A 25423-nucleotide genomic window follows, 5' to 3' on the forward strand; every position below is an offset into this window, starting at 1 on the left:
CTTTAAACTTATGGAGAGAAAAAACGGGTCGCAAGAGTATTCTGAGAACGGACAGCAGCTGAAATAGCCTGCCCTTCGGTGGGTCCCCGCTCAGAGCTCAAGCTGGTTTTAGCTCATCTTGTGCCATTACAGAGAGAACATATCTGAAGCATATCAGACTGGTCCCACCCATACGGGCAGTCCAGATCCGAAATGCCAGCAAGTTCTCTCTGCACGAGAGATACAGCAACCCCAGACGATCGTTTCAGCCTTGTTAGGCATCATCAGTGAGGCATAGCTGATATCTCTCTAGGCACCGTGAGCAAGGGGTCCTTAAGGGGTTAAAATATTATTTAATTGTTATTTATATTTTTATTTGTCCCCCCTCCCTGTTTGATACATGGCAGGGAGGGGGGCTCTCACTCCCTGGTGGTCCAGTGGCATTGGCAGTTCAGTGGAGGGGGGCTGGCAGAGAGCGTTTACTTACCTCTCCTGCAGCTCCCTTCTCCTCCACGCCGGTCCGGTCAGCTCCCTCTGCAAGTCCCAGTGTAAGTCTTGCAGCCGCGCTATGACCCCGCAGCTCTCGTGAGACTTACAGTGAGAGCTGACAGGGGAGCTGACCGGACCGGCGCGGAGGAGAAAGGAGCTGACAGGAGCTGCAGGAGAGGTAAGTAAACGCTCTCTGCCAGTCCCCCTCCTACACAGCCCCTTGTCTGTATTATGGCAATGTAAGATCGCTAGACTCCTATCACGTGATCTGCAGCTCTGCACCCGGTGGAGCTGCAGACCGGATAGGGAGCGGAGCTGCAGACCGGATAGGGAGCTGTCACGGTAATATACCCCAACACGCAGGAATAGTTCAGATAGTCAAGAGACAAGAAACCAGGGTTCGTCTTACCGGACCTTAGAATGGCCGGACTAGGACGAGTATAAGAAAGACAGAGTCTAGAACAAGCCGAGGTCAAGGGAACTGAGAGACAGCGTAACGTAGAACAAGCCGAGGACTGGTACACAGAGGACAAAACAGCGGATAAGCAAGCAAGGATAAAGAGAGAGCGGAGTCAGGAACAAAGCCAAGGTCAAGCACCAAAAAACCAACTGAACGATACAAGCACTAAAGGGAACTGGACAGAAACCACGATAGGGCAAGGAGCAAAGGAAACAGGTGAGTATAAATACCCTAATGTTCACTTTGATTGGCCCCTGTCATATCCACGCCCCCAAAACGTGAGTGTATGGGGAACGTGGCATGACAGGGGCCAATGGGAGACTGATTCTAATTTAGTCTCCCACTGTCCCTTTAAGAGCGCGCCCGAGACGCGCGGCGCGCTCTTAGTGTCGGGCGGGACACGTGACCGCTTCTCGCGGTCACTGCCCGCCTGACTGATCTTATCGTTGGCTGAGCCGCGCGCGGCTCGTGCAGGAGCAGGACCGCGCGCGGCGAGAAGAGAGGACCCCGGCCGGCCCCTGGAGAGGGTAAGTACCGCTACAGTACCCCCCCCTGAAGACACGCCCACCGGGCGGGGAGGAGCAGGCCTGGCAGGAAAACGAGCGTGGAAAGAACGCACAAGGCGAGGAGCGTGAACAGCGCCAGCGGAAATCCAACTGCGTTCCTCAGACCCATAGCCCTTCCAATGCACCAGATATTGGAGGCGACCCCGAAGAAAACGAGAGTCAATTATAGCCGCCACTTCAAATTACTCATGGCCCTCCACAGAAACCGGAGGAGGAGGAGGGACATGCCGAGTATAACGGTTGCACAGGAGGGGTTTTAACAAGGAGGTATGAAACACGTTAGGAATGCGTAGATTCCTAGGAAGATCCAATGCATACGAGACAGGATTAACCACATGCAAGATACGAAAAGGACCAATAAAACGAGGGGCCAACTTCATAGAAGGCACACGAAGACGAATATTGCGAGTAGAAAGCCAAACCCGGTCTCCCACAGCATAGGATGGAGCCGCCCTGCGATGCTTGTCTGCCTGAACCTTCTGGCGAGCAGCGGAAGCCACCAAAGAACACTGAACCTGCTCCCAAGTATTACGTAGACTAGCCAAATGTTCATCCAGAGCTGGCATGCCCTGCAAGGAGAACGCAGCTGGAAGAACCACGGGATGCCGGCCATAAACAACGTAAAAAGGGCTGTTACCGGAGGATTCATGAGCAGCATTATTACGAGCAAACTCAGCCCAAGGAAGAAGGTCAGCCCAATTGTTCTGATGGTGGGACACGAAACAACGAAGATACTGCTCTAGAGATTGGTTGGCACGTTCAGCAGCTCCATTAGACTGGGGGTGGTAAGCGGAAGAAAACGAGAGGGAGATACCCATCTCTGTACAAAACGTTCTCCAGAATCTGGAGATAAACTGGCTACCCCTATCGGACACGATCGAAGTGGGAATACCATGCAACCGAAACACCTCCCTGGCAAAGATAGAGGCAAGTTCCTTGGATGATGGCAATTTGACAAGAGACACAAAATGAGCCATCTTAGAAAAACGATCCACAATCATCAGGATGACAGTTTTACCATTAGAGGGAGGTAATTCAACAATAAAATCCATGGATATATTGGACCACGGCCTCTCGGGTATGGGCAACGGATGCAACAACCCACAAGGAACTCTGTGGGAGGACTTCATACTGGCACAAGTACTACAGGCATTAACGTAATCGGTGACGTCCTTGCGCAAGGAAGCCCACCAGAAATATCTAGAGACTGCTGAGAATGTCTTAGAAATACCAGGGTGTCCAGCAGTTCTAGTGTCATGATATAATGACAAGATGTCTCGTCTCTCCGGTATATCAACGAATAGCTTATCAGCAGGCCTCTCCCCAGGAGCCAAGTTTTGTTTAGCCTGAATAGCTTGTAAGAGGGAAGACGAAATAGAAAGAACAGTAGTAGCTATTATTCTGTCAGGCGGAATGACAGGGGTAACATCGATCTCGAGTTTGTCAGTAGTCTCGAATTGTCTGGACAGAGCGTCAGCTTTAGTATTACGATCACCTGGTCTGTATGTGATTATGTAATTAAAACGAGACAAAAACAGAGACCACCTGGCCTGCCTAGAAGACAATCTTTTTGCTTCACTGAGATAGGAGAGGTTTTTGTGATCTGTTAAAATGAGGATGGGATCCCTAGTACCCTCTAGCAGATGTCTCCATTCCTTGAGCGCCAAAATGATAGCAAGGAGTTCACGATTGCCTACATCATAATTCTTCTCTGCTTTGGACATCTGTCTGGAAAAGAAGCCACAAGGGTGTAACGGCTTTTCAGGTGAATCTCTTTGAGACAAGATAGCACCTACCCCTATCTCAGAAGCATCAACTTCAAGAATAAAGGGCAGTGAAGGGACAGGATGCTGTAAAATAGGAGCAGAGGCAAATGAAGCCTTCAGGAATTCAAAGGCCTCGAGTGCTTCTGGTTTCCAGACATGAGTATTACCATCCTTCTTGGTCATTCTGGTTATAGGTGCTACAATGGCAGAAAACCCTTTAATAAAACGCCTATAATAATTTGAGAACCCCAGAAAACGCTGAATGGCTTTCAAACCCTGAGGTAGAGGCCATTCCATAATGGCAGACAGTTTCTTGGGATCCATACGAAAACCCTTGGCAGAGATTATATAACCCAAGAATTGGACTTCAGATTGATCAAATTAACATTTTTCGAGTTTGCAATAGAGACCGTTAACCAGAAGAGTTCTCAACACTAATTTAACATGCATGTGATGAGTCTGTAAATCAGTAGAATAAATTAATATGTCGTCCAAGTATACTATAACGAATGTATGTATATATTGACGTAGGACATCATTAATAAATTCTTGAAAAACTGCTGGGGCGTTACAAAGGCCAAAGGGCATCACAGTATATTCGTAGTGGCCACTCCTGGTATTGAATGCGGTCTTCCATTCGTGATCCTTTTTGATACGTATGAGATTGTAAGCACCCCTAAGGTCCAATTTAGTAAAAACTGTGGCCTGTTTAAGCCTATCAAATAGTTCTGTGATCAAAGGTATGGGGTACGCATTTTTGACGGTGATTTTATTTAGGCCCCTATAGTCAATACAAGGCCTTAATTCGCCATCTTTCTTAGATACAAAGAAGAAACCAGCCCCTGCCGGGGAAGAGGATCTTCTTATAAATCCCTTCTCTAAAGATTCCTTAATATATTCCTCCATAACCAGATTCTCCTGAGGAGATAAAGGATATATTCTCCCTTTGGGAGGCATCGTACCAGGTAGTAAATTAATAGCACAGTCGTAAGGCCTGTGAGGTGGCAATTTTTCAGCCTCCCTTTTATCAAAAACAGATTTAAGAGACAGGTACTGAGGGGGTATGACCGTAGGCACGGGAGGAATATTAGTAGAATTCAAAGGGGTGATTTTAACAATACAAGACTCTTGGCAAGAATCACTCCAAGAAACTATTTGTCCTGACTCCCAATCAATGGTGGGATTATGAGTACGCAACCAAGGATACCCTAACACGAGGTGAGAGGAAGGAGAAGTAATGATCTGAAACCGAATGGTCTCAGAGTGTAACACCCCTGTAGACATATGTAGTGGAACAGTTTCATGTGTGATAACTGGAGAGCATAATGGTCTACCATCTCTGGCCTCAACGGCCAAGGGTGTCTCCTTCTCTCTGGTGGGTATGTTATTCTCCTTGACAAAACTGGAATCAATAAAGTTTTCGGCCGCTCCGGAATCAACCAGGGCTAGTATATTCCCTACTATGCAGTTACTACCAAGGTGCAGGGAAACAGGGAGAAGTAATTTATTAAGAGGCAAATGTGAGGACTGTGATGTCACACCCAAGGCCAGTCCTCTATACGGTCTTAGGTGCGATAGTTTCCCGGACGCACGGGACATTCTTGTCTCATATGACCCCTCCTACCACAATAAAGACAAAGTCCCTCCTTTCTCCTATAAAGCTTTTCAGCGTCAGTAAGTTTGGCAACCCCTAACTGCATAGGTTCCTCCTCTGACCCTTTAGATCCCTCGGGAGTCTCAGCTCTAGGTGAGTTAACGGGAACAAAACGTCTATTTCTGGACCTGGTATATAACCTGTCACGGATCCTGTTATCTATATCGATAAGATAGTCAATCAGGTCCTCCAGGGGTACAGGGAGGTCCTTAGCTGCTACCTCATCCAACATAGTTTCAGACAGACCTTCCATAAACGCAGTAGTAAGCCCATTATTAGTCCAATCTACCTGTGAGGCAAGGGTACGGAACTGAATAGCATAATCGGCTACAGATTTAGATCCTTGCTTTATTCTCATTAATGCCCTGGCGGCATTTTTTGACCTTTTAGTCGTGTCAAATGTTCTACGAAACGCTGTGAGGAAGCTATTGAAGTCGTGTACCATAGGCCCATTAGCCTCCCAAATAGGATTTGCCCATTCTAGTGCCTTATCCGTAAGCTGGTGCATAAGAAAACCCACCTTAGATCTATCAGTGGGAAATGAACGTGGGTACATTTCAAAGTGGAATTCCACTTGATTAAGGAATCCCCTAAATGTCTTAGCGTCCCCTCCATACCTAGGTGGCGGGGTTAGATGTGCTGAAGCATTAGGCATATTAGCTGTGTCTGGTATAGGGTTTACAGGAGGCGCAGGTACAGGTACCGGAGCTGATCTGGATAACAGTGTCTGGATGGCTTGAGCCATTTGATCCATACGGTGATCCTGTTCTGCGAATCTAGCCTCATGAGTGGCCATCTGTTGTCCTAAACCTGCGGGGTCCATGGCCCTTTCGTAATGTCACGGTAATATACCCCAACACGCAGGAATAGTTCAGATAGTCAAGAGACAAGAAACCAGGGTTCGTCTTACCGGACCTTAGAATGGCCGGACTAGGACGAGTATAAGAATGACAGAGTCTAGAACAAGCCGAGGTCAAGGGAACTGAGAGACAGCGTAACGTAGAACAAGCCGAGGACTGGTACACAGAGGACAAAACAGCGGATAAGCAAGCAAGGATAAAGAGAGAGCGGAGTCAGGAACAAAGCCAAGGTCAAGCACCAAAAAAACAACTGAACGATACAAGCACTAAAGGGAACTGGACAGAAACCACGATAGGGCAAGGAGCAAAGGAAACAGGTGAGTATAAATACCCTAATGTTCACTTTGATTGGCCCCTGTCATATCCACGCCCCCAAAACGTGAGTGTATGGGGAACGTGGCATGACAGGGGCCAATGGGAGACTGATTCTAATTTAGTCTCCCACTGTCCCTTTAAGAGCGCGCCCGAGACGCGTGGCGCGCTCTTAGTGTCGGGTGGGACACGTGACCGCTTCTCGCGGTCACTGCCCGCCTGACTGATCTTATCGTTGGCTGAGCCGCGCGCGGCTCGTGCAGGAGCAGGACCGCGCGCGGCGAGAAGAGAGGACCCCGGCCGGCCCCTGGAGAGGGTAAGTACCGCTACAGGAGCACACCGGACCAGCAGGGAGCAAGGACACTGGACCACCAAGGAAAATAAGATATTTCTCTCCCCTATTCTGCCACCTGTCACTCCCTAACTGTGCCCCCTGACACCCCCTCCCACACTCTGCCACCCAGGGGCGGGCTGGGAAGGGGGGCAGGGAGGCAATTGCCCCCCAGGCCGCCCTAAACCCAGGGCCGCCCACACCCAGCAAAAAAAGGAAAAATCTGAATCCCCTGCTTCTGGCTGAGGAGTCCGATTTTTCAACTTACCTCCCTCTTCCTGCAGTCTGCAGTCAGTGGAGTCGGCCGGCCTCTCCTGATGATGTCAGGAGGAGGGGGCGTGACTTCCACTGCTCTTCTCACAGGACCGCTGGGGAGTCTGGAAGAAGAGCAGAGGAAGTCACGGCCCCCCTCCTGACATCATCAGGAGAGGACGACTTCACTGGCTGCTGCTGGTTGCTGCTCCTGTTGGCTGCTGTCCACCCCTCCCTGGCCCAAGGTAAGACACAGGGAGGGGGGAAATACACTTTAGTGTTTTTTTTATTCCCCTCCTCAGCCCTGTCCCCTTAGTCAGCCCCTGCCCCCTCCTCAGCCCCTGTCCTCTCATCAGCCCCTGTCACCCTTCCTCAGCCCTGTCCCCTTAGTCAGCTGCTGTCACCCCTCCTCAGCCCCTGTCCCCTCCTCAGCCCCTGTCCCCTCCTCAGCCCCTGTCCCCTCCTCAGCCACTGTCCCCATCTCAGCCCCTGTCCCCATCTCAGCCCGTCTCCACCTCAGCCCCTGTCCCCATCTCAGCCCCTGTCCCCATCTCAGCCCCTGTCCCCACCTCAGCCCCTGTCCCCACCTCAGCCTTAGTCAGCCCCTGTCCCCACCTCAGCCCCTGTCCACACCTCAGTCCCTGTCCCCACCTCCCCACCTCAGCCCCTGTCCCCTTAGTCAGCTCCTTCCTCAGCCCCTGTCCCCCCTCCTCAGCCCCTGTCCCCCCTCCTCAGCCCCTGTCCCCCCTCCTCAGCCCCTGTCCCCACTCCTCAGCCCCTGTCCCCCTAGTCAGCCCCTGTCCCCTACCTCAGCCCCTGTCCCACCCTTTCCCTGCTCCTTTCCCCCCTCTCAGCTCCTGCCCCCTTCCTCAGCCCCATGTCCCCCACCACAGCCCCATAACATCCCCACTACAGCTCCTCTCCCCCAATTGCAACCCATATTACCCACACCACAGCCCCTTTCCCAAATTGTAGCCATCAACTTGCTTCAGCCCCTATCCCCCCGTACATTTCCTAAACCCCCAATTACAGCTTATACCCTCCACTACCATCCCCTGTCCCCCACTACAGCCCTGTCCCTTACTCAGCCCCTGTCCACTGGTTTCAAAAGTGTAAAGTTTGTGTGTGTCAGTATGTCTGTGTGTGTGTGCGTCAGTATGTCAGTATGTCTGTGTGTGTGCGCATCAGTATGTCTGTGTGTGTGCATCAGTATGTCTGTCTATGTGTGTGCCTGTATGTCTGTCTGTGTGTGTGTACAGTATGTCTGTCTATGTGTGTGCAAGTATGTCTCTGTGTGTGTGCCAGTTTGTCTGTGTGTGTGTCAGCCAGTATGCCTGTGTGTGTGTGTGTCAGTATGTCTGTCTGTCTGAGTCAGTATGCCTGTAACAGTGTGTCTTTCTGTGTGTGTCTGTGTGAGTACCAGAATGTATCTCTGTGTGTGTGTCAGTATGTCTGTGTGCAAGTATGTCTCTGTGTGTGTGCCAATTTGTCTGTGTCAGCCAGTATGCCTGTGTGTGTCAGTATGTCTGTCTGTCTGAGTCAGTATGCCTGTAACAATGTGTCTTTCTGTGTGTGTCTGTGTGCCTGTCAGTGAGTGTGTGCGTGTGCCTGTCAGTGAGAGTGTGTTTTTTAGTGTGTGCCAAATCAGCAAGTGTGTGTGCCTGTCATTGATTGTCTGTTTAGGTGACTGCCGTTCCTCCCCCGCCCGCCCCACGCACACACACACTTTCAATCACATGGGAAAGGTGTTTTTACTCTCCTCTTGCAATGGGCCACTTGACTGGATTTGCCCCCCAGGCCTAAGGCTGCCAGCCCTCCCCTGCTGCCACCTGTCACCTCCCTAACTCTGCCACCTGTCACCCCCTAACTCTGCCCCTCCCGCCATCTGTCACCTACACTAAAAATGTCATCTACCTCGTAATATGCACTCTTATATTATGTGGGAAGAACAAAACGTGCACTACAAAAGAGAATAAATGAGCATGTTAGAAATATGAACAACAGAGTTTTGTTGCATTTTTTATTTTATTATGAATTTTTGGTTCACATTCATGTACAAGAACATAAAAACAAGGCATCATTGACATAATTTTTTAGGGTAGTTTTGCAGCAGGAAGCAGTCAGGGGTCTGCGGGATGCTCAGACCCGTTATGGAGTGCACAAGCTGTGCTATGTTCTTCCAATAGGTTGTCAGTAACAGGCATGTCCACCAGATGTGGAGCATGTCGCCTATTCCCTCCTGGCATCTCCAGCATTTGTCAGAGATACAGAGGTTCATGCGGTGTAACCGCGCTGGCACCAAGTACCACCTATATAATATTTTCCTGGATAATTCTATGTGATGGGAGCATAATGTCAGCTCCTTATGGAAAGTAAATCGTTTCTTCCATGCCTGTTCCATGAGTGTGATGTTTAGCTCACGTTCCCATGCTCAGACAAACAGCATGTAAGGATATTTATATTACAAAGGTTTGGAGTCCAGCAGTCAGATCAGCAATGTTTTCTGCCAGAAGTGATCAGCAATGTTTTCTGCCAGAAGTAGCCACTCGTTACCCAGGTGGTTGAGCCCCAGTGGCCATCTGGTCTTAAGCAGAGATGAGAGACTGGAACAGAAAGATGGTAACTGTAGTGAGGAAAGCCGAGGTCACTGAGAAGGAGAAGCAGCAAAGTCAAAACGGTCCAAATTCAGCAACAGGTAGGAGAAACAGGAACTAGCTTGAGTACAGGAGCCACAATAATCTGGCAAAAGTACAGAGACAGGAAGTGGCTTATATAGGCCAAGAACCAGACACAGCTGAAGAGAGTCGTCACTGATATCATTGCTTGCAGAGTCAAGGTTATAAGCTCAGTAAATTTGCAAAAGGCAGGCTGGTGAACTGGTAAGGAAGAGGTTTAGCAGCATGTAAACCAGTGAATCAGTTCCTCACAGTCTGGCCAGGGTTCAGTCCTGCTTATAGCAATGAAATAATTTTTTTCCGCTGGCATTTTATTTGTTATTTTATTTCTCTAAACTCGTCTGCTGTTGCCCAGTTTATGTTGCTGGAACATAATATTTAAGTAAACATGACCTTAATTGTAGGTACGAAAACTGTGCGATACTCAGGAGAGTGTAATCTTTTTGTAGCTGTGTGAAGTGTATAACTTTGTGTTCCTGGCCTACCCTGGTAACTTTGGGCTATCGGTCCCAAAAACCTCAGCAAGAATCGCCCTCGGGGTCCAGGGACATAGGTGCCATGCTGCAACAATGACAACCACCGCCCAAAATGGCGGCAGCAGCGGAGCACGAAGTCACCAAGGTATCTATAGACCCCATACCGCCTGACATCTCTCTAGAACGGGCACATAAAACCAAGGGGAATATGGATGGGTCTGCCCCAGTCACCCAGCAAGACTTTCACAACCTAGTTGGGCAAATCAAAAGTCTCCTGGCAACCAGTGAAGTGGCCATTAAAGCGGACGTACAAGCTATCACTGACAGGGTGCAGTCCACGGAGGATGATATCTCAGGCATCAAGCAGGGACTGACAACCCTACAGGACTTTGTACTGGCCCTACAAGCCCAATAACAAGCACTCTTCCTACACTACATAGCCCTCAATGACAGGAGTAGGCGAAACCACATTAAGATCAGGGGAGTACCAGAAGCCATCACTCCTGATGAACATTTAGTTTATAATATGATCATTGACTATAAGCCTCTAAGGTAGCGGCAAATGCCGGCAGTGATTCCCATGGTCTGGTCAGTGTGAGGAGAATGTCATCCGCAAAGAGTGTCAGTTTGTATTCTTTTTGTTGGACCTGAATTCCGTGTATGTGTGGATGGTTGCGGATTAATGTGGTGAGTGGCTCCAGCGCTATTATGTACAATAAGGGGGATAGGGGGCACCCCTGTCTTGAGCCATTAGAGATATTGAACGGTTGTGATATAAATCTGCTGTTTGTGACTTTTGCGGATGGGTTGCTATATAGCTCCTTTACCACGGTGAGGAATAATGGTGGAAGGTGAAACTTTGTTAGGACCGCGAGGAGGAAGGGCCAGTGCAACCTGTCTAAAGCTTTTTCAGCATCAAACAATATGAATAACTTTGTCGCCCCCTCCATTCGAACAATGCATCAGGTCTATCACCTTTCTAGTCCCATCCGCTCCCTGCCTGCCACTGACGAAACCTACTTGGTCATTGTGCACAATCTGTTGGTGAAGATTTTTGCAAATCATTTTTTGTCTGTATTCAATAATGATATGGGTCTCAGGTGTTGGCCCCTAAGGTTTTCTCTGATTTTGGCAGTGTTGTGATTTGCGCCATCAGCTTTTCTGACGGTATGTAAACTGAAAGGCCTGTTGTAAATGTTGGACCAGTGTAGTGGAGAAGGTCTTGTAGTACTGATTAGGGAGCCCATGTGGTCCTCGCAATTTCCTGATCGGTAGTGCTATGATGGTGGAGAGTATTTCTACGTCAGTAATGGGGGATTGTAGTGTTGTTTGTTGGGCAGGGGTGAGGGTCGGGAGTTGTACCCTGTCCAGGAAGTCTGTGATTTCAGTGTCTGTCGGTTGGTGGACTTTTGTGTCCTTTTTAAGGTTATATAGATTGGTGTAGTACTTTGCTCATTCTTCAGTTATGTGTTGGGGGTTATATAGTTTTGTGCCAACTGGCTGTAATAGGTGAGGGATTTTGGAAGACATTTGTTGTTAGCATAGTCTTGAGGCTAAGAATTTTCTTGCTTTTTTTCCCCAAGGGGCGTTTTCTCGAGTTTTACATTTTTGTAGAATGTAGGCTGTTTTGTCCATCTGCCATTTGTCAAAGGACCACTATAGTGCCCTGAGCGTGCCCCCACCCTCAGGGTCCCACTCCCGCCAGGCTGAAGGGGGAGAAAGGGAGCTAAAAACTCACCTTTCTCCAGCACCGGGGACTCTCCTCCTCCTTTGGCCGTCGTCGGCTGAATGCGCATGCGCGACAAGAGCCGCACGCGCATTCAGCCAGTCCATAGGAAAGCATTGTCAATGCTTTCCTATGGACGCTGGCGTCTCACTGTGAAAATCACAGTGAGAAGAGCCTCTAGCGCCTGTCAATGAGACAGCCACTAGAGGCTGCATTAACCCATTTGTAAACATAGCTGTTTCTCTGAAACTGCTATTTTTACAGCAGGCCGGGTTAATCCTAGATGGACCTGGCACCCAGACCACTTCATTAAGCTGAAGTGGTCTGGGTGCCTATAGTGGTCCTTTAAGGGACTTGTGTATTTTATCAATTCTAGTCTTGAGATCAGGTGTGGTAGGGAGCATGGGATGCCCGTTTTTTTATGAGAAGCCTGGCTTACAAAAATGCCATGTATCACCGATTTGTGTGCCAGCCATTGCGTGAGTGCAGAAGTGTCAGTAGTAGTATTGGTTTTAAAATATGCCTGCAGTTCAGTGTCTACCTTCCTTTGAAAGGTGTCATCATGTAGTAATGATTCAAGTTTCCACAGGTTACGCCCTCGTGTGGGGAACTGTTGTTATGATCAGGAGTATGGGCGCATAGTCCGACTACACAATGTCTCTTATAGAGCAAATTGTGGTTCTATGTAGAGTTGGTGCAGAGACAAGTATGTGATCAATTCTGGAGTGGGTTTTGTGAACTGGGGAGTATGCGTTCTGATGGGTGGAGTGTTCTCCATGTGTCTTGGGTAGCATGGGACAGCGTCCCGATAGCTAGCGTGCTTTCCTCAGGGGTCTGCAGGGCTGTAATCCCTGTTTTGCACAATAAGAAGTTTTGTGGGATATCCCCACCTGTACTGAATGTCATTCGCCTTGAGCACTTGATCTGCTAGAACAAGCGTCGTTGTCTCAAAGTAGCTGCTTATAGATCAGTAATAATCTTCACTGGCATTTTCTTTCGGCATTTCTTTTGTGGAGTGGCTGTGCTTCAGGATCAGGTCCTTGATATGATAGCAGTGTGTCCGCATAAGGACGTCCCTCAGCACTGTTGCGGCTAAGACTGTTGGTTTTAGGACTCGGTGCACATGGTCCAACAGGAGCATGTTAGAGGGCACGTCTGGCGCGAACACCTTGAGTAAGCCATAGATGTATGCTGGCAAGTCCGCCATCGCCACCGACTCTGGAACTCCCCGCATCCTTAAGTTATTTCGGCAGGAGCGGTCTTCCGCGTCCATAATTTTTTATTTCATAGTGGTAACTTGTTGTTTCAGCATTTGGGCCCGGTCTGCGAGGTCATTATGGGCTGAAGCAAATTCTGCCATTTTGCTTTAGTTGTGGCTCTCAATTCCTGGATATCTTTACATAGTATGTCTACATGAACTGACCAGGAGATTATCAGTTTAGTTGAGAGGGAGTCTAGGGCTTCTTGCAGGTACATGGTGGTTAGGTACCTGTTGGTACCCGGGTATTCTGCATCAGAGGCCGGGTTGCTATCTTCTGACATGTGACCGCCATCTTGTATTGCGGCCTGCGCGGCCAGGGGCGCAGGAGCAGTTTACTGGCCAAAAACATCTAGCCTTTCGGCTTTGGACGTGGTCCTTTTACTTTTGCCTTGCAACATCTTCTTTTGTTTGAGCAAATGTAGTGTGCGAAGCTCTAGATTTCTCATTATGCAGAGCCTAGATGCCAGAGCACAGATTCAAACGTCAGTCTTGCTCGGCGGTTAGCCATGCCCCGCCTATTTTGTTGCATTTTTAACAAAAGCATAATAGTGATCCCCAATTTTTTAAATAGTTTGCTATACAGAAAATAGATTTCAACTGAAGACATTATTTAAAAATGAGGTAAAACTGAGATGAAGTGGATTATTTAAATACCTTAACTTTTTTGGTCTTAATGCGTATTTTGAGCTGTGCTACTTTTTATAATCACAGCCCTATTTACTCCTTAGTAAAAAAAAATTTATTTTTTTTGGTAAATCTTTATTTTTGCTGTGGAGTGACACAATGAAAGCTGGCCGACGCCATAGGAATTCACACAGATATTTTTTTTAAACAATAAACAGAAAGAATGCTATAAGCTAAATATACAAAGTTGTACCAATAAAACAAGTCGATGAAAGACTTTGGAGTAGAACATTTTAAGCTAGGAACCGCTCTAATATTATTAAAATGGGAAGGGAAATAAAAATAATAGCACTGAAAATAGCCTAGAACAAGTATTCTTTAGGAGGTTGCTCGTTTGAACGCACAGGCCCTAATCAAGGGGAGCCCCAGCAAGGAATCCCAAAATCTTCTAGACATCGTCCTGGCAGGTATACTATGTTGAATCCTGCAACTGCATGGATTGTGTAACCTCCTCCGCCCGACTTCTCAACTCTGGCTCCGAGCTAGGGCTTTTACCTGCTAGGCCTGTTGTTGTTTCAAATAGTACTGAAGGAGGTAAAGGTGATAGCTGTAGTAACATTTGACTATTTTAAATTATTTTTTTTATTTTATTTTTGTTTTATTTAAAAAAAAAATCTACGAAAATTAAAACATTTTCTAAACTTTTTTTTAGATTTTATTATTAAATTAGATCCACTTTAGATCAGATCCTAAACTAATAGATAATAAACTTTATCATTAAAAAAATTCTGTTAGTCCAATAAAAAAGGTATTGCAAGATACAAATCTTATCTGTTTTTTTTACATCTACATCACTGGACTAATACGGCTACAATCTCTACTTGAACAGATAATATACTTAATATAGAAGTAGAAAATTACAAATAGATATGGTTTACACATTACTTGTTCAAATCAATGTCCTTGTTATATTCAACATTTATGGATGCTAAGGTTACATTTTAGATGTTGTATTTAAGTTTCAATATTGCTTTTGGTGGTTTCTAAATTGCAGTTATAACCTCTCTTAGGTTATAACTGCAATTTAATCTTCTAATTATATATATATATATATATATATATATATATATATATATATATATATATATACACACACACACACACACCTGCAATATTATGGACTTCGTGTGGTCTCTGCTGCACACCGGGATTGCCTGTGTATTATGCAATGCTGGATCGGTGTCCCCCCCACCCCACACACATATATTAGCACTAAGCTTTCGAACATAGAACACTAGAGCACCACACCTACAACACTCAGCTATCTCACTAGAGATTGAGCCACTACAACTAACAGAACAAAGCCCAGGGCAGTAGGAGATGGACCCGATCTGGCATCTTGCCAAGGGCCCTGGGCAATCTCAATCCTGCACTGCGAACTAGATTAGCACAGGGCGGAATTGCCGGTGTAATTGAACGGATCCTCAATTTATTGACACGAACTATGTGAGCTGGGCACACGCTGCTTCGTTCTCTCAGACCTGTATGCTTTACGCGGTCTGCTCCGGGAATAAGTGAGACACACCAACGGCAGATCTCAGTAAACTGCTTCACCTGGCAGCTCTGGGCGCGAGTCCTCCACCCTGTCACCTGCTTAGACTGGCGGGCAAAGTGTGTCCGCGTGACGAAGCCGTTATTCTTCGGTCAGTTGGCGCCAGTATGAACTGGGTGGGCGGACACAGGTGAGGCGGCCTGGTCTCACATTCATTATGAGTTAACCCTTTGTACCCGTGTGTGTATTTTTAAGGACAGTTCTTGTGCTGCTGTTTGAGTGTGGTGATATATGCGCTTACCCTGTTCATTATCCGATGGCATTCAACTATGTGTTTTGGTATGATAATGGATTTAACTATGTTGACTTGTTTTGTATGACAATTGATTTAAAGGGATACCATATTCACCAAAACTCATTGTAGTTGTACTGGTGCTTGTAGTCGGTCCCTACAGGTCTTTTTAATGTAAACACTGCCTTTTCAGAGAAAAATCAGTGATTACATTTATTGCCTAGGAACATCTCTAGTGGCAGTCACTCAGATGGCCACTGGAGGTGCTTCCTGGGTGACGTTCAGTGTCTCCTCCCTCTGCATGCAGACACTGAACTTTCCTCATAGAGATTCATTGATTCAATTCATCTCTATGAGAAGATACTGATTGGCGTAGCTCGGCTTTTTGCCATGCATGCGCGATAGCCTTTTCAAAAGCATAGGATTGGCTGAGATCGGGAGTTTTGAGGATCTCAGGCAAGGAGACAGGGGCGGATCCAGAGCCTAATCTCTGAAGGTGCACTGGTAATGGGGTGATAGGGGCTGTTATGGGGAAACAGCGGCTGTAATTGAGGAATTAGGGGCTAGGAGCTCTATTGGGGGACAGGGGCTATAGTGGGGGGATAGCGGCTGTAGTGGGGGGTAAGGACTGTAGTGGGAGGGTTAGGGACTGTAAATGGGGGTTAGGAAATGTAATAGGGGCTGTAGTGGGGGAATGGATGCAATTGGGGATAGGGGCTGCAATTGGAGGTAGCGACTATAGTAAGGGAATAGGGGCTGTAATGGGGGTGATATGGGCTGAAGTTAGGATGAATGGGGCGGTAGTGTGGGGGTATGGGCTGAAGTTGGGATGAATGGGGCTGTAGGGTGGGGGATATGGGCTGCATATAGGGAGTAGGGACTGTAGTGTGGGATAGGGGCTGCAGTGAGGAGTAAGGGACTGTGGTAGAAGGGTTAGGGACTATAGTATGGGTGTTAGGGGATTTAGTGGGGGAAAGGGACTGTAGTGGGGGAGTAGGAACTGCATTAGGGATTGAAGTGGGGATAGGAGCTACATTTGGAGGGTTGGGACTATAGTGGGGGACAGATGCTACATTTGGAGAGTATGGACTGTAATGGGGGTAGGGGCTGCCATAGGGGGTAAAAGCAGCAGTGGGGATAAGGGGCTGTAGTAGGGATAGAGGCTGCAGTGGGGAATAGGGGCTGCTGTTTGGTTAAAAGGGCTGTAGTAGAGGGTGTAGGGCTGTAGGGCATAGGGACGGCAATTGGAGGGTTAGGGGCTGCAATTGGGGGCTGCAGTAAAATGGAAGGAGCTTTAATAGGGGTGTTAGGGGCTGAAGTAAAGGGCTTTAGTTGGGGGTGTTAGTGGCTGTACTAAGGGGGTTAGGGGCAGGAGTAAGGGACATTAGTAAAGGAGGTTAGGGGCTGTAGTAAAGAGTAAGGGGCTTTAGTAGGGGGTTAGGGGCTGTAATCAGGATTTAGGGATGTAGTAAGGGGCTTTAGTAAGTGAGGTTATGGGTGTAGTAAGGAGTAAGGGGATTTAGTAGGGGTATTAGGGGCTGTAGTGGGGGTTAGGGTGTAGTAAGGAGTAGGGGCATTAGAAGGGGTGCTAGGGGCTGTAGTGGGAGGTTAGGGGTGTAGTAAGGAGTAAGGGGCATTAGAAGGGGGTGTTAGGGGCTGTAGTGGGTGGTTAGGGGTGTAGTAAGGAGTAAGGGGATGTTAGGGGTTGTAGGGGGGTTTAGGGGTGTAATAAGGGGATGTTAGGGGCTGTAGGGGGGTTAGAGGTGTAGTAAGGAGTAAGGGGCATTAGAAGGGGGTGTTAGGGGTGTAGTAAGGAGTAAGGGGCATTAAAAGGGGTGTTAGGAGCTGTAGTGGGGGTTAGGGTGTAGTAAGGAGTAGGGGTATTAGAAGGGGTGCTAGGGGCTGTAGTGGGAGGTTAGGGGTGTAGTAAGGGGCATTAGAAGGGGATGTTAGGGGCTGCAGTGGGGGGTTTAGGGGTGTAATAAGGAGTAAGGCAGCATTAAAATGGGATGTTAAGGGTTGTAGGGGGGTTTAGGGGTGTAGTAAGGAGCATTAGAAGGGGATTTTTTTTTGTAAATTCTTTATTTTATTAGTGCATAGAATAAAAAACACATCTTGTTCACAATGCCACAACAGCACGAATGAGTACACAACATATCGTAGTGTTACAATAGTGAGGCTTTTGGAGGATTCTGCACAATTTTTATATATTATTGTCGTTTAACAGATGGATTAACCTGTTCGGCTTGTTAGGAGAGGCACAAGATTAACTACATAAACATAAATGACTTGAATTCTCAAAAGAGTAATTCCAGATAGAAAAAATATTGGAAATGCTGTCGTCTAGTGATACTATGCCAACAAAGCCTATTGAGCAATTCTTCTGAGCAATTATTCTGAGGCGGGTTACGCTAGGTAGGCATGGGATAGAGCTGCCTAGGTTTATATCCAGATATCGCTTTACCTAAAGGAACAACGGGAACGTGTTGACCCCTGTTCTGCTTTTTAGTGCATATGGGTTACATTGAGTACTGGCGTAACGCTTCTTAACTCGGCTATGGACAGTGCTAGGGATTTAAATATGATGGTGGAGGGGAGGTACTTACAAAACCCATGCAGAGGCGCATTTTGGGGAGTTATGCTCGTGGCTAGGTTGCTTGAACATCGAGTATATCTAGGGAAGACATGTTACCTCCGGGTACTATGCTTCTTGCACGTGACGATACCATGAATTATTAAACAAATCTCCAACAGTGGTCAGCGAGTACCTAACAATGGAGTCTAAAGCGGTCGATCATAGCGAAAATACAATACAGGAATGTATCGCTGTCTGATGAGGGATTCAGTGTATTCTAGGACGCTGAGCTCTCTGCGTGCTAATAATGGAGTCAAAAACAGTCCCCAAGAAAACCTTTGATATACAACAGTCCTTCTTGCTAAACCACAAAATACATTTAAACACAACAAAGTGGGCAATGCAGCTATATGTACTGCCGCATGAGGTTTTACGAAACATAGATAAGTCTGGGCTTACTAAATTCGCTGAAAAGGTGGAAACAGGTCACTGGCGTAGGTAGTTTCAGTCCCTCAGAGCCTGGCGTCCAGCTCTAGATATTTAACACACCCTACAAGTCCAGTCAAGGGCATAGAACAGATGAATATTTAGCTGGGAGGGGGATGCAGGTAAAAGCCTAGCAATATATGCTACAGATTCCACTGAGTTAATGGGCCTGCAGAAAAATGCCCTGTTCTAGTCAGGAAACCTAGTTGGCGTCAAACAGGTTGAAAGGTGGTCGGACAAAATTCGCACTCAAGTATTATACACAGGTAGCTCTATGTCGGGCAGGACCTGAATGGAGGTGTAAAACAGGCAAACAATAATAACATAACGAACACAAGGAAAAGTTTGTGACTCTGGGCGTGTGGTCATTCGTGTCCCAACTCGAACTTCAGGCAGCTTGTTCTGCGTCCAGGTGAGTAGCTTGGGAACAGGCCAGTGCTGTCGAACATCCGAAGTTCTGGTGCGTCTCGGGAGGTAGTCTCTGCTAAGTGCAGCGTACATAAGAGACCACACAGTCCAAAGAGCCGTGTTGAATGTCGGGTGAGGATCTGTGAGTCCCCTCATGGTGTCGATTTTAGCTCAGCGTTGTCGCTGGTTGGGGGAGTCTCCTCGGGACAAATGTTTCGGAGGTGGCCGGATTCCATGTATGAGTGGCGGCGGGTTTGGTAGGCTGCGGTAGGGAGTCTTGAGGGAGGCCCCATGTCGCTAGGTGTCGTTGTGCTTCTCGTAGGTCGGCAATCAGGTAGGTATCATTCCCATGGAACACCTGTAGCATGTGGGGTGGGCGCCACTGGTAAGTTATGCTGTGTGCGCGGAGTAAGGTGGCGAGTGGCTTGAGGGTAGCGCGCCATTGCATTGTACCCCTAGATAGGTCCGTGTAGAACGAGAGGGACATGTCCTCAAAGGAATATGGCGTGTGTCCCCTGAGGGCTGCCGTTATTGCCATCTTGTCGTGGCGTCTTTGAAATGTAACTATAATGTCCCTGGATGCCGTCGTTGGGGCAGTCGTGGGTTTGGTTATACGAAATACATTGTCAATGCCTATGCCCTTGGCTTGTTTCGCGGGGAGAATCGTGCTTACCAGACGTCTGATGAGGTGGGGGACCTCGGCGTCCGAGACAGAATCTGCAATTCCCCGGATTCCTTGAGGTTTTGGGCCCTCCGCGTGTCCTCCATCGCCGCCATTTTGTGTTCCACTTTCAGGTACTGCTGCTGTAGAGTGTCTACAGTCTTCTGTAGCCCTGTAAATTGCTGCGTGTGGCTCCTGGAGTCTCGCTCGACGATAGCCACTCGATCCGACAGACCCTGGATGTTTTTCTTCATGTCTGCCATGTCGGCCTGAATGCCCCGTCGGAGCTCTGCCAACAGCTCCCTCATCTCCGCCTTTGTGACCGGTGACGTATCCGACTGTGTCTTGGGGTGCGTCGGTGGTCGTGAAGTGGGTAGGGTCACCTCTTCTTGGTCTGAAAATGGGCCATCAGAGTTAGTGAGGCCGTCCATATAGTCTGAGTAGTCCGCCATGCGAGACTCTTGGGCACCTTGTGCTCTCCGCCACAGGTCTCCGATACTAGCACCTGGATGTGTCCCGTCCGATTTTAGGTTTTTTGTCTTCTTTCCCATGCCGTCTAAGTTGTTGGGGTAATAAGCTTGTTTCTGACGTTTTTAGGGGGTTGATATGTGCAGTTTTTCCCGTTTTTAAGTTTGGTAGCCACGGAGCTCGCTAGAGTTGCGACCGCTCTGTTCGGCTGTTGGCTCCGCCCCCCTAGAAGGGGATGTTAATGGCTTTAGGGGGGGTTAGAGGTGTAGTAAGGAGTAAGGAGGGTATTAGGGGTGTAGTAAGGGACTTTAGAAGGGGGTGTTATGGGGCTCTAGTGGATGGTAAGTGGGTGTATTAGGGCATAGGGGCTGCACATAGGGGGGCTGAAGAAAAAACAATACTGTATTCCCCCCTCCCTGAGGCTTACCTTGGGTCGGGGGTGGGGGGTGGGGGGGAATCCTGTTCCCTGTTTGTCCGGTGGGAGATGTGCTGCTGTGCAGACAGTTCTTTCCAGCAGCCGCTGAGGTAAGTATCTGGGCGGGGGCGGGGCCTAAACAGGGGTGGAGCCTGTCACGAGTGGGCGGAGCCTGGTGCTGCCAATGTACAAAGGCTGTAGATTGAAGTGCAGCAGTAGCAAAGCAGGGCCATGGAAAGCCCTGTCATCGTGCTGTACTTCTATCTCGGATCCGCCACTGCAAGGAGAAGGAGCGAGCCACAATCGGACCCGAGCGGCTCTGGAAAAAGATAAGTTTTAACTAGAGCCAAGGGTGGCCGAACCACCAAAATGGAAGTTTCCAAACTACAGTGTGAGAAATACATGCTTGTATTCCTAACACTACAGTGTTCCTTTAAAATAGTAAGTCTGTGATCTCAGCATTACTACAGTTTACATTTTCAGATACGATAATGACACTAAAAATTGTGTATTCGTCCCTAAACTAGGCTGAAAACGTATGTCTTTCTCATTGTAAAAATAAATTAGATGCAAAAGATTATAGTGTGGACCAGCTTGCTAATATAAGCCCTACCCTGAAAATAAACCCTAGTTGCAAGTTTGTTTGGTGAATTTTCCCTTTACATTGTAATGATCTTGTAAGCCAAGCATGTCAAACTCAAAGTCTAGGCACGGGCCACATAAACAAGGTTTAAGTATATATATATATATATATATATATATATATATATATATATATAAAAAAATTTTCATAGAAACTTTAGGTTTATTTTGAAAATTACAGTATATAAAAAAAAAAAAAACAGCATCCCCCTCTACTAAACCACAGCACCCCCTATACTAAATCCCAGTCCCACCCCATAGTAAATCCCAGTCCCACCCCCATAGTAAATCCCAGTCCCACCCCCATAGTAAATCCCAGTCCCACCCCCATAGTAAATCCCAGTCCCACCCCCATAGTAAATCCCAGTCCCACCCCCATAGTAAATCCCAGTCCCACCCCCATAGTAAATCCCAGTCCCACCCCCATAGTAAATCCCAGTCCCACCCCCATAGTAAATCCCAGTCCCACCCCCATAGTAAATCCCAGTCTCACCCCCATAGTAAATCCCAGTCCTCCCCCATAGTAAATCCCAGTCCTCCCCCCATATACTAAATCCCAGTCCTCCCCCCATATACTAAATTCCAGTCCTCCCCCATATACTAAATCCCAGTCCTCCCCCCATATACTAAATCCCAGTCCTCCCCCCATATACTAAATCCCAGTCCTCCCCCCATATACTAAATTCCAGTCCTCCCCCCCATATACTAAATCCCAGTCCTCCCCCCCATATACTAAATCCCAGTCCTCCCCCCCATATACTAAATCCCAGTCCTCCCCCCATATACTAAATCCCAGTCCTCCCCCCCATATACTAAATCCCAGTCCTCCCCCCCATATACTAAATCCCAGTCCTCCCCCCCATATACTAAATCCCAGTCCTCCCCCCCATATACTAAATCCCAGTCCTCCCCCCCCATATACTAAATCCCAGTCCTCCCCCCATATACTAAATCCCAGTCCTCCCCCCATATACTAAATCCCAGTCCTCCCCCCCCATATACTAAATCCCAGTCCTCCCCCCCATATACTAAATCCCAGTCCTCCCCCCCATATACTAAATCCCAGTCCTCCCCCCCATATACTAAATCCCAGCACCCCCCCCCCCCCCCCTCTAGCCAACAAGCAGACTCCACTCACATTGCTGCTGCCAGTATGCGACTCCAGAGTCCGGCCTCTGGTATACCCCAAATGGTGCCGGCCGCACCCTGTGTAAAATCTGATCCTCCCGCTACTTCTTGAAACCCTGTGAAGGTGGAGCACGTTGATGTCCCGTCGGAATGTGACATGGCGTTGCGTGCCTCCATGCACCTTGAGGTACTCCACTGTCCAGTCACAACCAATGCAACACTGACCCCCCCCCACACACACACACACACACACACACTCATTTTTTACTTAACGGCTCCCTACCTTTTGGAGCATCTCCCTGGGGTCCTTCTATCTGCTCCCTCGCACGGTTTAGTGATGCTGGGTGCCGGAATATGACGTCATATTCTAGCAACTGGCTTCACTACAGACGGCCCGCGTGAGGGAGCAGGAACACTGAGCTTCCTCGCTGGCCCTACTCCCTGGCCAGGTAAGTTTTAGCAGAGTAGTCACCTGCAATGTGGGGAAAGCAGGTGCCTACTCTGCTATAACACCAAGCATGTACTTGTGGTTTGCTGGGCTGCAAAGATGTCCCTTGTAGGCTGCATGCGGCCCATAGGCCGCGAATTTGACATGCTTGCTGTAAGCTAATCTAATTCTAGCACATGCTTGCTACCGTTTTTCCCCAGAAATAAGCAATCCCCCGAAAATAAGCCCTAGTGCGTTTCAGGGGAAACATTTATATAAGATCCGGTCTTAAGTAATAAGTTGTAAGTTAGAGTAAATCAAGCTTACATTTTTCCATGGGTAGTATATCTAAACAACAACTTGCTGCTGCTTGAGTTTTGCTCCACTGAGCTAACCAAGCCAGGTAGTTACAGGAGCGGTTTATGATTTACAGTGTTTCAGTGCTACAGCGGAATTTCACAAACACTGTTACAGGGTGCGCTGTAGCACCAAAATGTGTGCCAAACTGTACAGTTATTGTTTACACGAAAGGGGGTGTTATGCAGTTTGTAATGTTTTTGTGTTAACCCATAGACTCTGTCCATCTGCAGGTTACGTGAGCGGTAATACTAGATAATTTCTTAACAATCGAGGTAGACTTAGAGCAGTCTAAGTATTAAAAATAGGTTTAGCCCAGAAAGAAAGATTGAACATGTAAGCAGGCACCATGCCTCCCTTCCCTATGTGGGCAGCAATATCAGTGGGTGCAGGAAGTTTATAACTACGTACCTAGTGTTCCAGCAATTTGTTGCAAGGTTTAATAGAAAGCTTAATACAGAGTGCTTTTTTGCAGGCAGGTAGCATTAAACAGACCCTCCAGGCACCATAATAACTTCATTAAAGTTAAGTTCTGTTGCCAGAATGTCCCTGGTACTGGTTTACCTTAATGATTAATTCTTTCACGGACGGTTTAGCCGCAAAGTCTCCTCTTCAGTGCTGTATAGTAGCCCCTTCCAACATCCCGCCAGCAAACGGTCTTCCGCTCCGTCTAGGGAGACTGTGTGACAGCCCCCCCTCGGCTAAATAGGACCCCCTGGGCAATGTGATCGCTCTGAAAGAGTGGTCACATGGCCGCAATAGGCATCCATAGTGCTGCCTAACCTGACAGGCACTCACCCTCCTGGTAAAAAAAAAAAAAAAAGTAAATAAAGTTAAAATAAAAGAAATAAAGTTAATAAACTAAAAAAGTCGGAACTATTTTAAATGAATCTTCAATAAAGTCTACAACTTTTAACTTCAGAATTCCGTGAGTGCTGGTCCGTCCCTCTAATACACACACACACAAAATAAAGGGAACACAAAAATAACATCCTAGATCTGAATGAATTAAATATTCTTCTGAAATACTTTGTGCTTTACATAGTTGAATGTGCTGACAACAAAAATCACATAAAAATAAAAAAATGGAAATCAAATTTTTCAACCCATGGAGGTCTAGATTTGGAGTCACGCTCAAAATTAAAGTGGAAAAACACACTACATGTCAGGGCTCCGCGGGCAGCGGTGAGGGGAGGCTGCAATCCTCTCGCAGCACTCACCCTCGGTCCGTCGCCGCCCGCGGTCCCCTCTCCCCTTACCGTTAAGCGAGCGGCGTCCTCTCCTCCTGACACGCCGCTCGCGTCCTCCTCTCCTCCTCCCAGCGGCAGCATGTCTAACGCTGCACGCTGGGAGCCGGCACTATTATCTAAGCGCCGGGGTCACTCACGTGACCCGGCGTTAAAGCTACAGTGCAACAAACACAGTGGGGGGTATAGATATCCCCCACGTGTGTTTGTTAATACTGATTGGTGGTTAGCCAATCAGGATTCAGGCTAGGATTTAAATACTTACCTTTCCTGTCTATCTGTGCCCTGTTGTGGTCTTTGCTTTATAGTATCGATTGTGAACGTGTGCTTTCTGGTTACGTACCCTCTGGCTTGTTATACTGACTTTGTGACTTTCTCCTACCCTTTGACCTCGGCTTGTTTCTCGTTATTCTGTTTTCTGGTTCCCCTTACTCGGCTTGTCTCCTGACTATTCTTTGTGTGCTTAGCCCGGCCACTCTAAGGACCGGTACAGCACACTTTCTGTGTGTGTGTCTGTGTGTGTGTTAGCGTGTTGGGTTCCCCGGGATCGTGACACTACAGGCTGATCCAACTTTGATGTAATGTCCTTAAAACAAGTCAAAATGAGGCTCAGTAGTGTGTGTGGCCTCCACGTGCCTGTATGACCTCCCTACAATGCCTGTGCATGCTCCTGATGAGGTGGCGGATTCTCTCCTGAGGGATCTCCTCCCAGACCTGGACTAAAGCATCTGCCAACTCCTGGACAGTCTGTGGTGCAATGTGACGTTGGTCGATGGAGCGAGACATGATGTCCCAGATGTGCTTAATAGGATTCAGGTCTGGTGAATGGGCGGGCCAGTCCATAGCATCAATGCCTTCGTCTTGCAGGAACTGCTGACACACTCCAGCCACATGAGGTTTAGCATTGTCTTGCATTAGGAGGAACCCAGGGCCAACCGCACCAGTATATGGTCTCACAAGGGGTCTGAGGATCTCATCTCAGTACCTAATGGCAGTCAGGCTACCTCTGGTGAGCACAAGGAGGGCTGTGCGGCCCCCCAAAGAAATGCCACCCCACACCATTACTGACCCACTACCAAACCGGTCATGCTGGAGGATGTTGCAGGCAGCAGAACGTTCTCCAGACTCCGTTACGTCTGTCACATGTGCTCAGTGTGAACCTGCTTTCATCTGTGAAGAGCACAGGGCACCAGTGGCGAATTTGCCAATCTTGGTGTTCTCTGGAAAATGCTAAACGTCCTGCACGGTGTTGGGCTGTAAGCACAACCCCCACCTGTGGATGTCGGGCCCTCATAGAGTCTGTTTCTGAACTTTTGAGCAGACACGCACATTTC

General features: G+C 47.9%; 1 protein-coding gene across 1 annotated transcript in view; it reads left to right on the plus strand.

Moving 5' to 3' along the window:
- The first annotated feature begins 15144 nt into the window (after nt 1-15144).
- The window catches only part of REDIC1 (regulator of DNA class I crossover intermediates 1), a 96470-nt gene continuing 86191 nt past the window's right edge, over nt 15145-25423 (plus strand). Inside the window, exon 1 of the mRNA XM_063448080.1 lies at nt 15145-15173. Coding sequence (XP_063304150.1) covers nt 15151-15173 — 23 coding nt within the window. The 5' untranslated portion in view covers nt 15145-15150. The remainder of the gene's footprint in view (nt 15174-25423) is intronic.

This window comes from Pelobates fuscus, chromosome 3 (genome assembly GCF_036172605.1).
Source record: "Pelobates fuscus isolate aPelFus1 chromosome 3, aPelFus1.pri, whole genome shotgun sequence".
Lineage (NCBI taxonomy): Eukaryota > Metazoa > Chordata > Amphibia > Anura > Pelobatidae > Pelobates > Pelobates fuscus.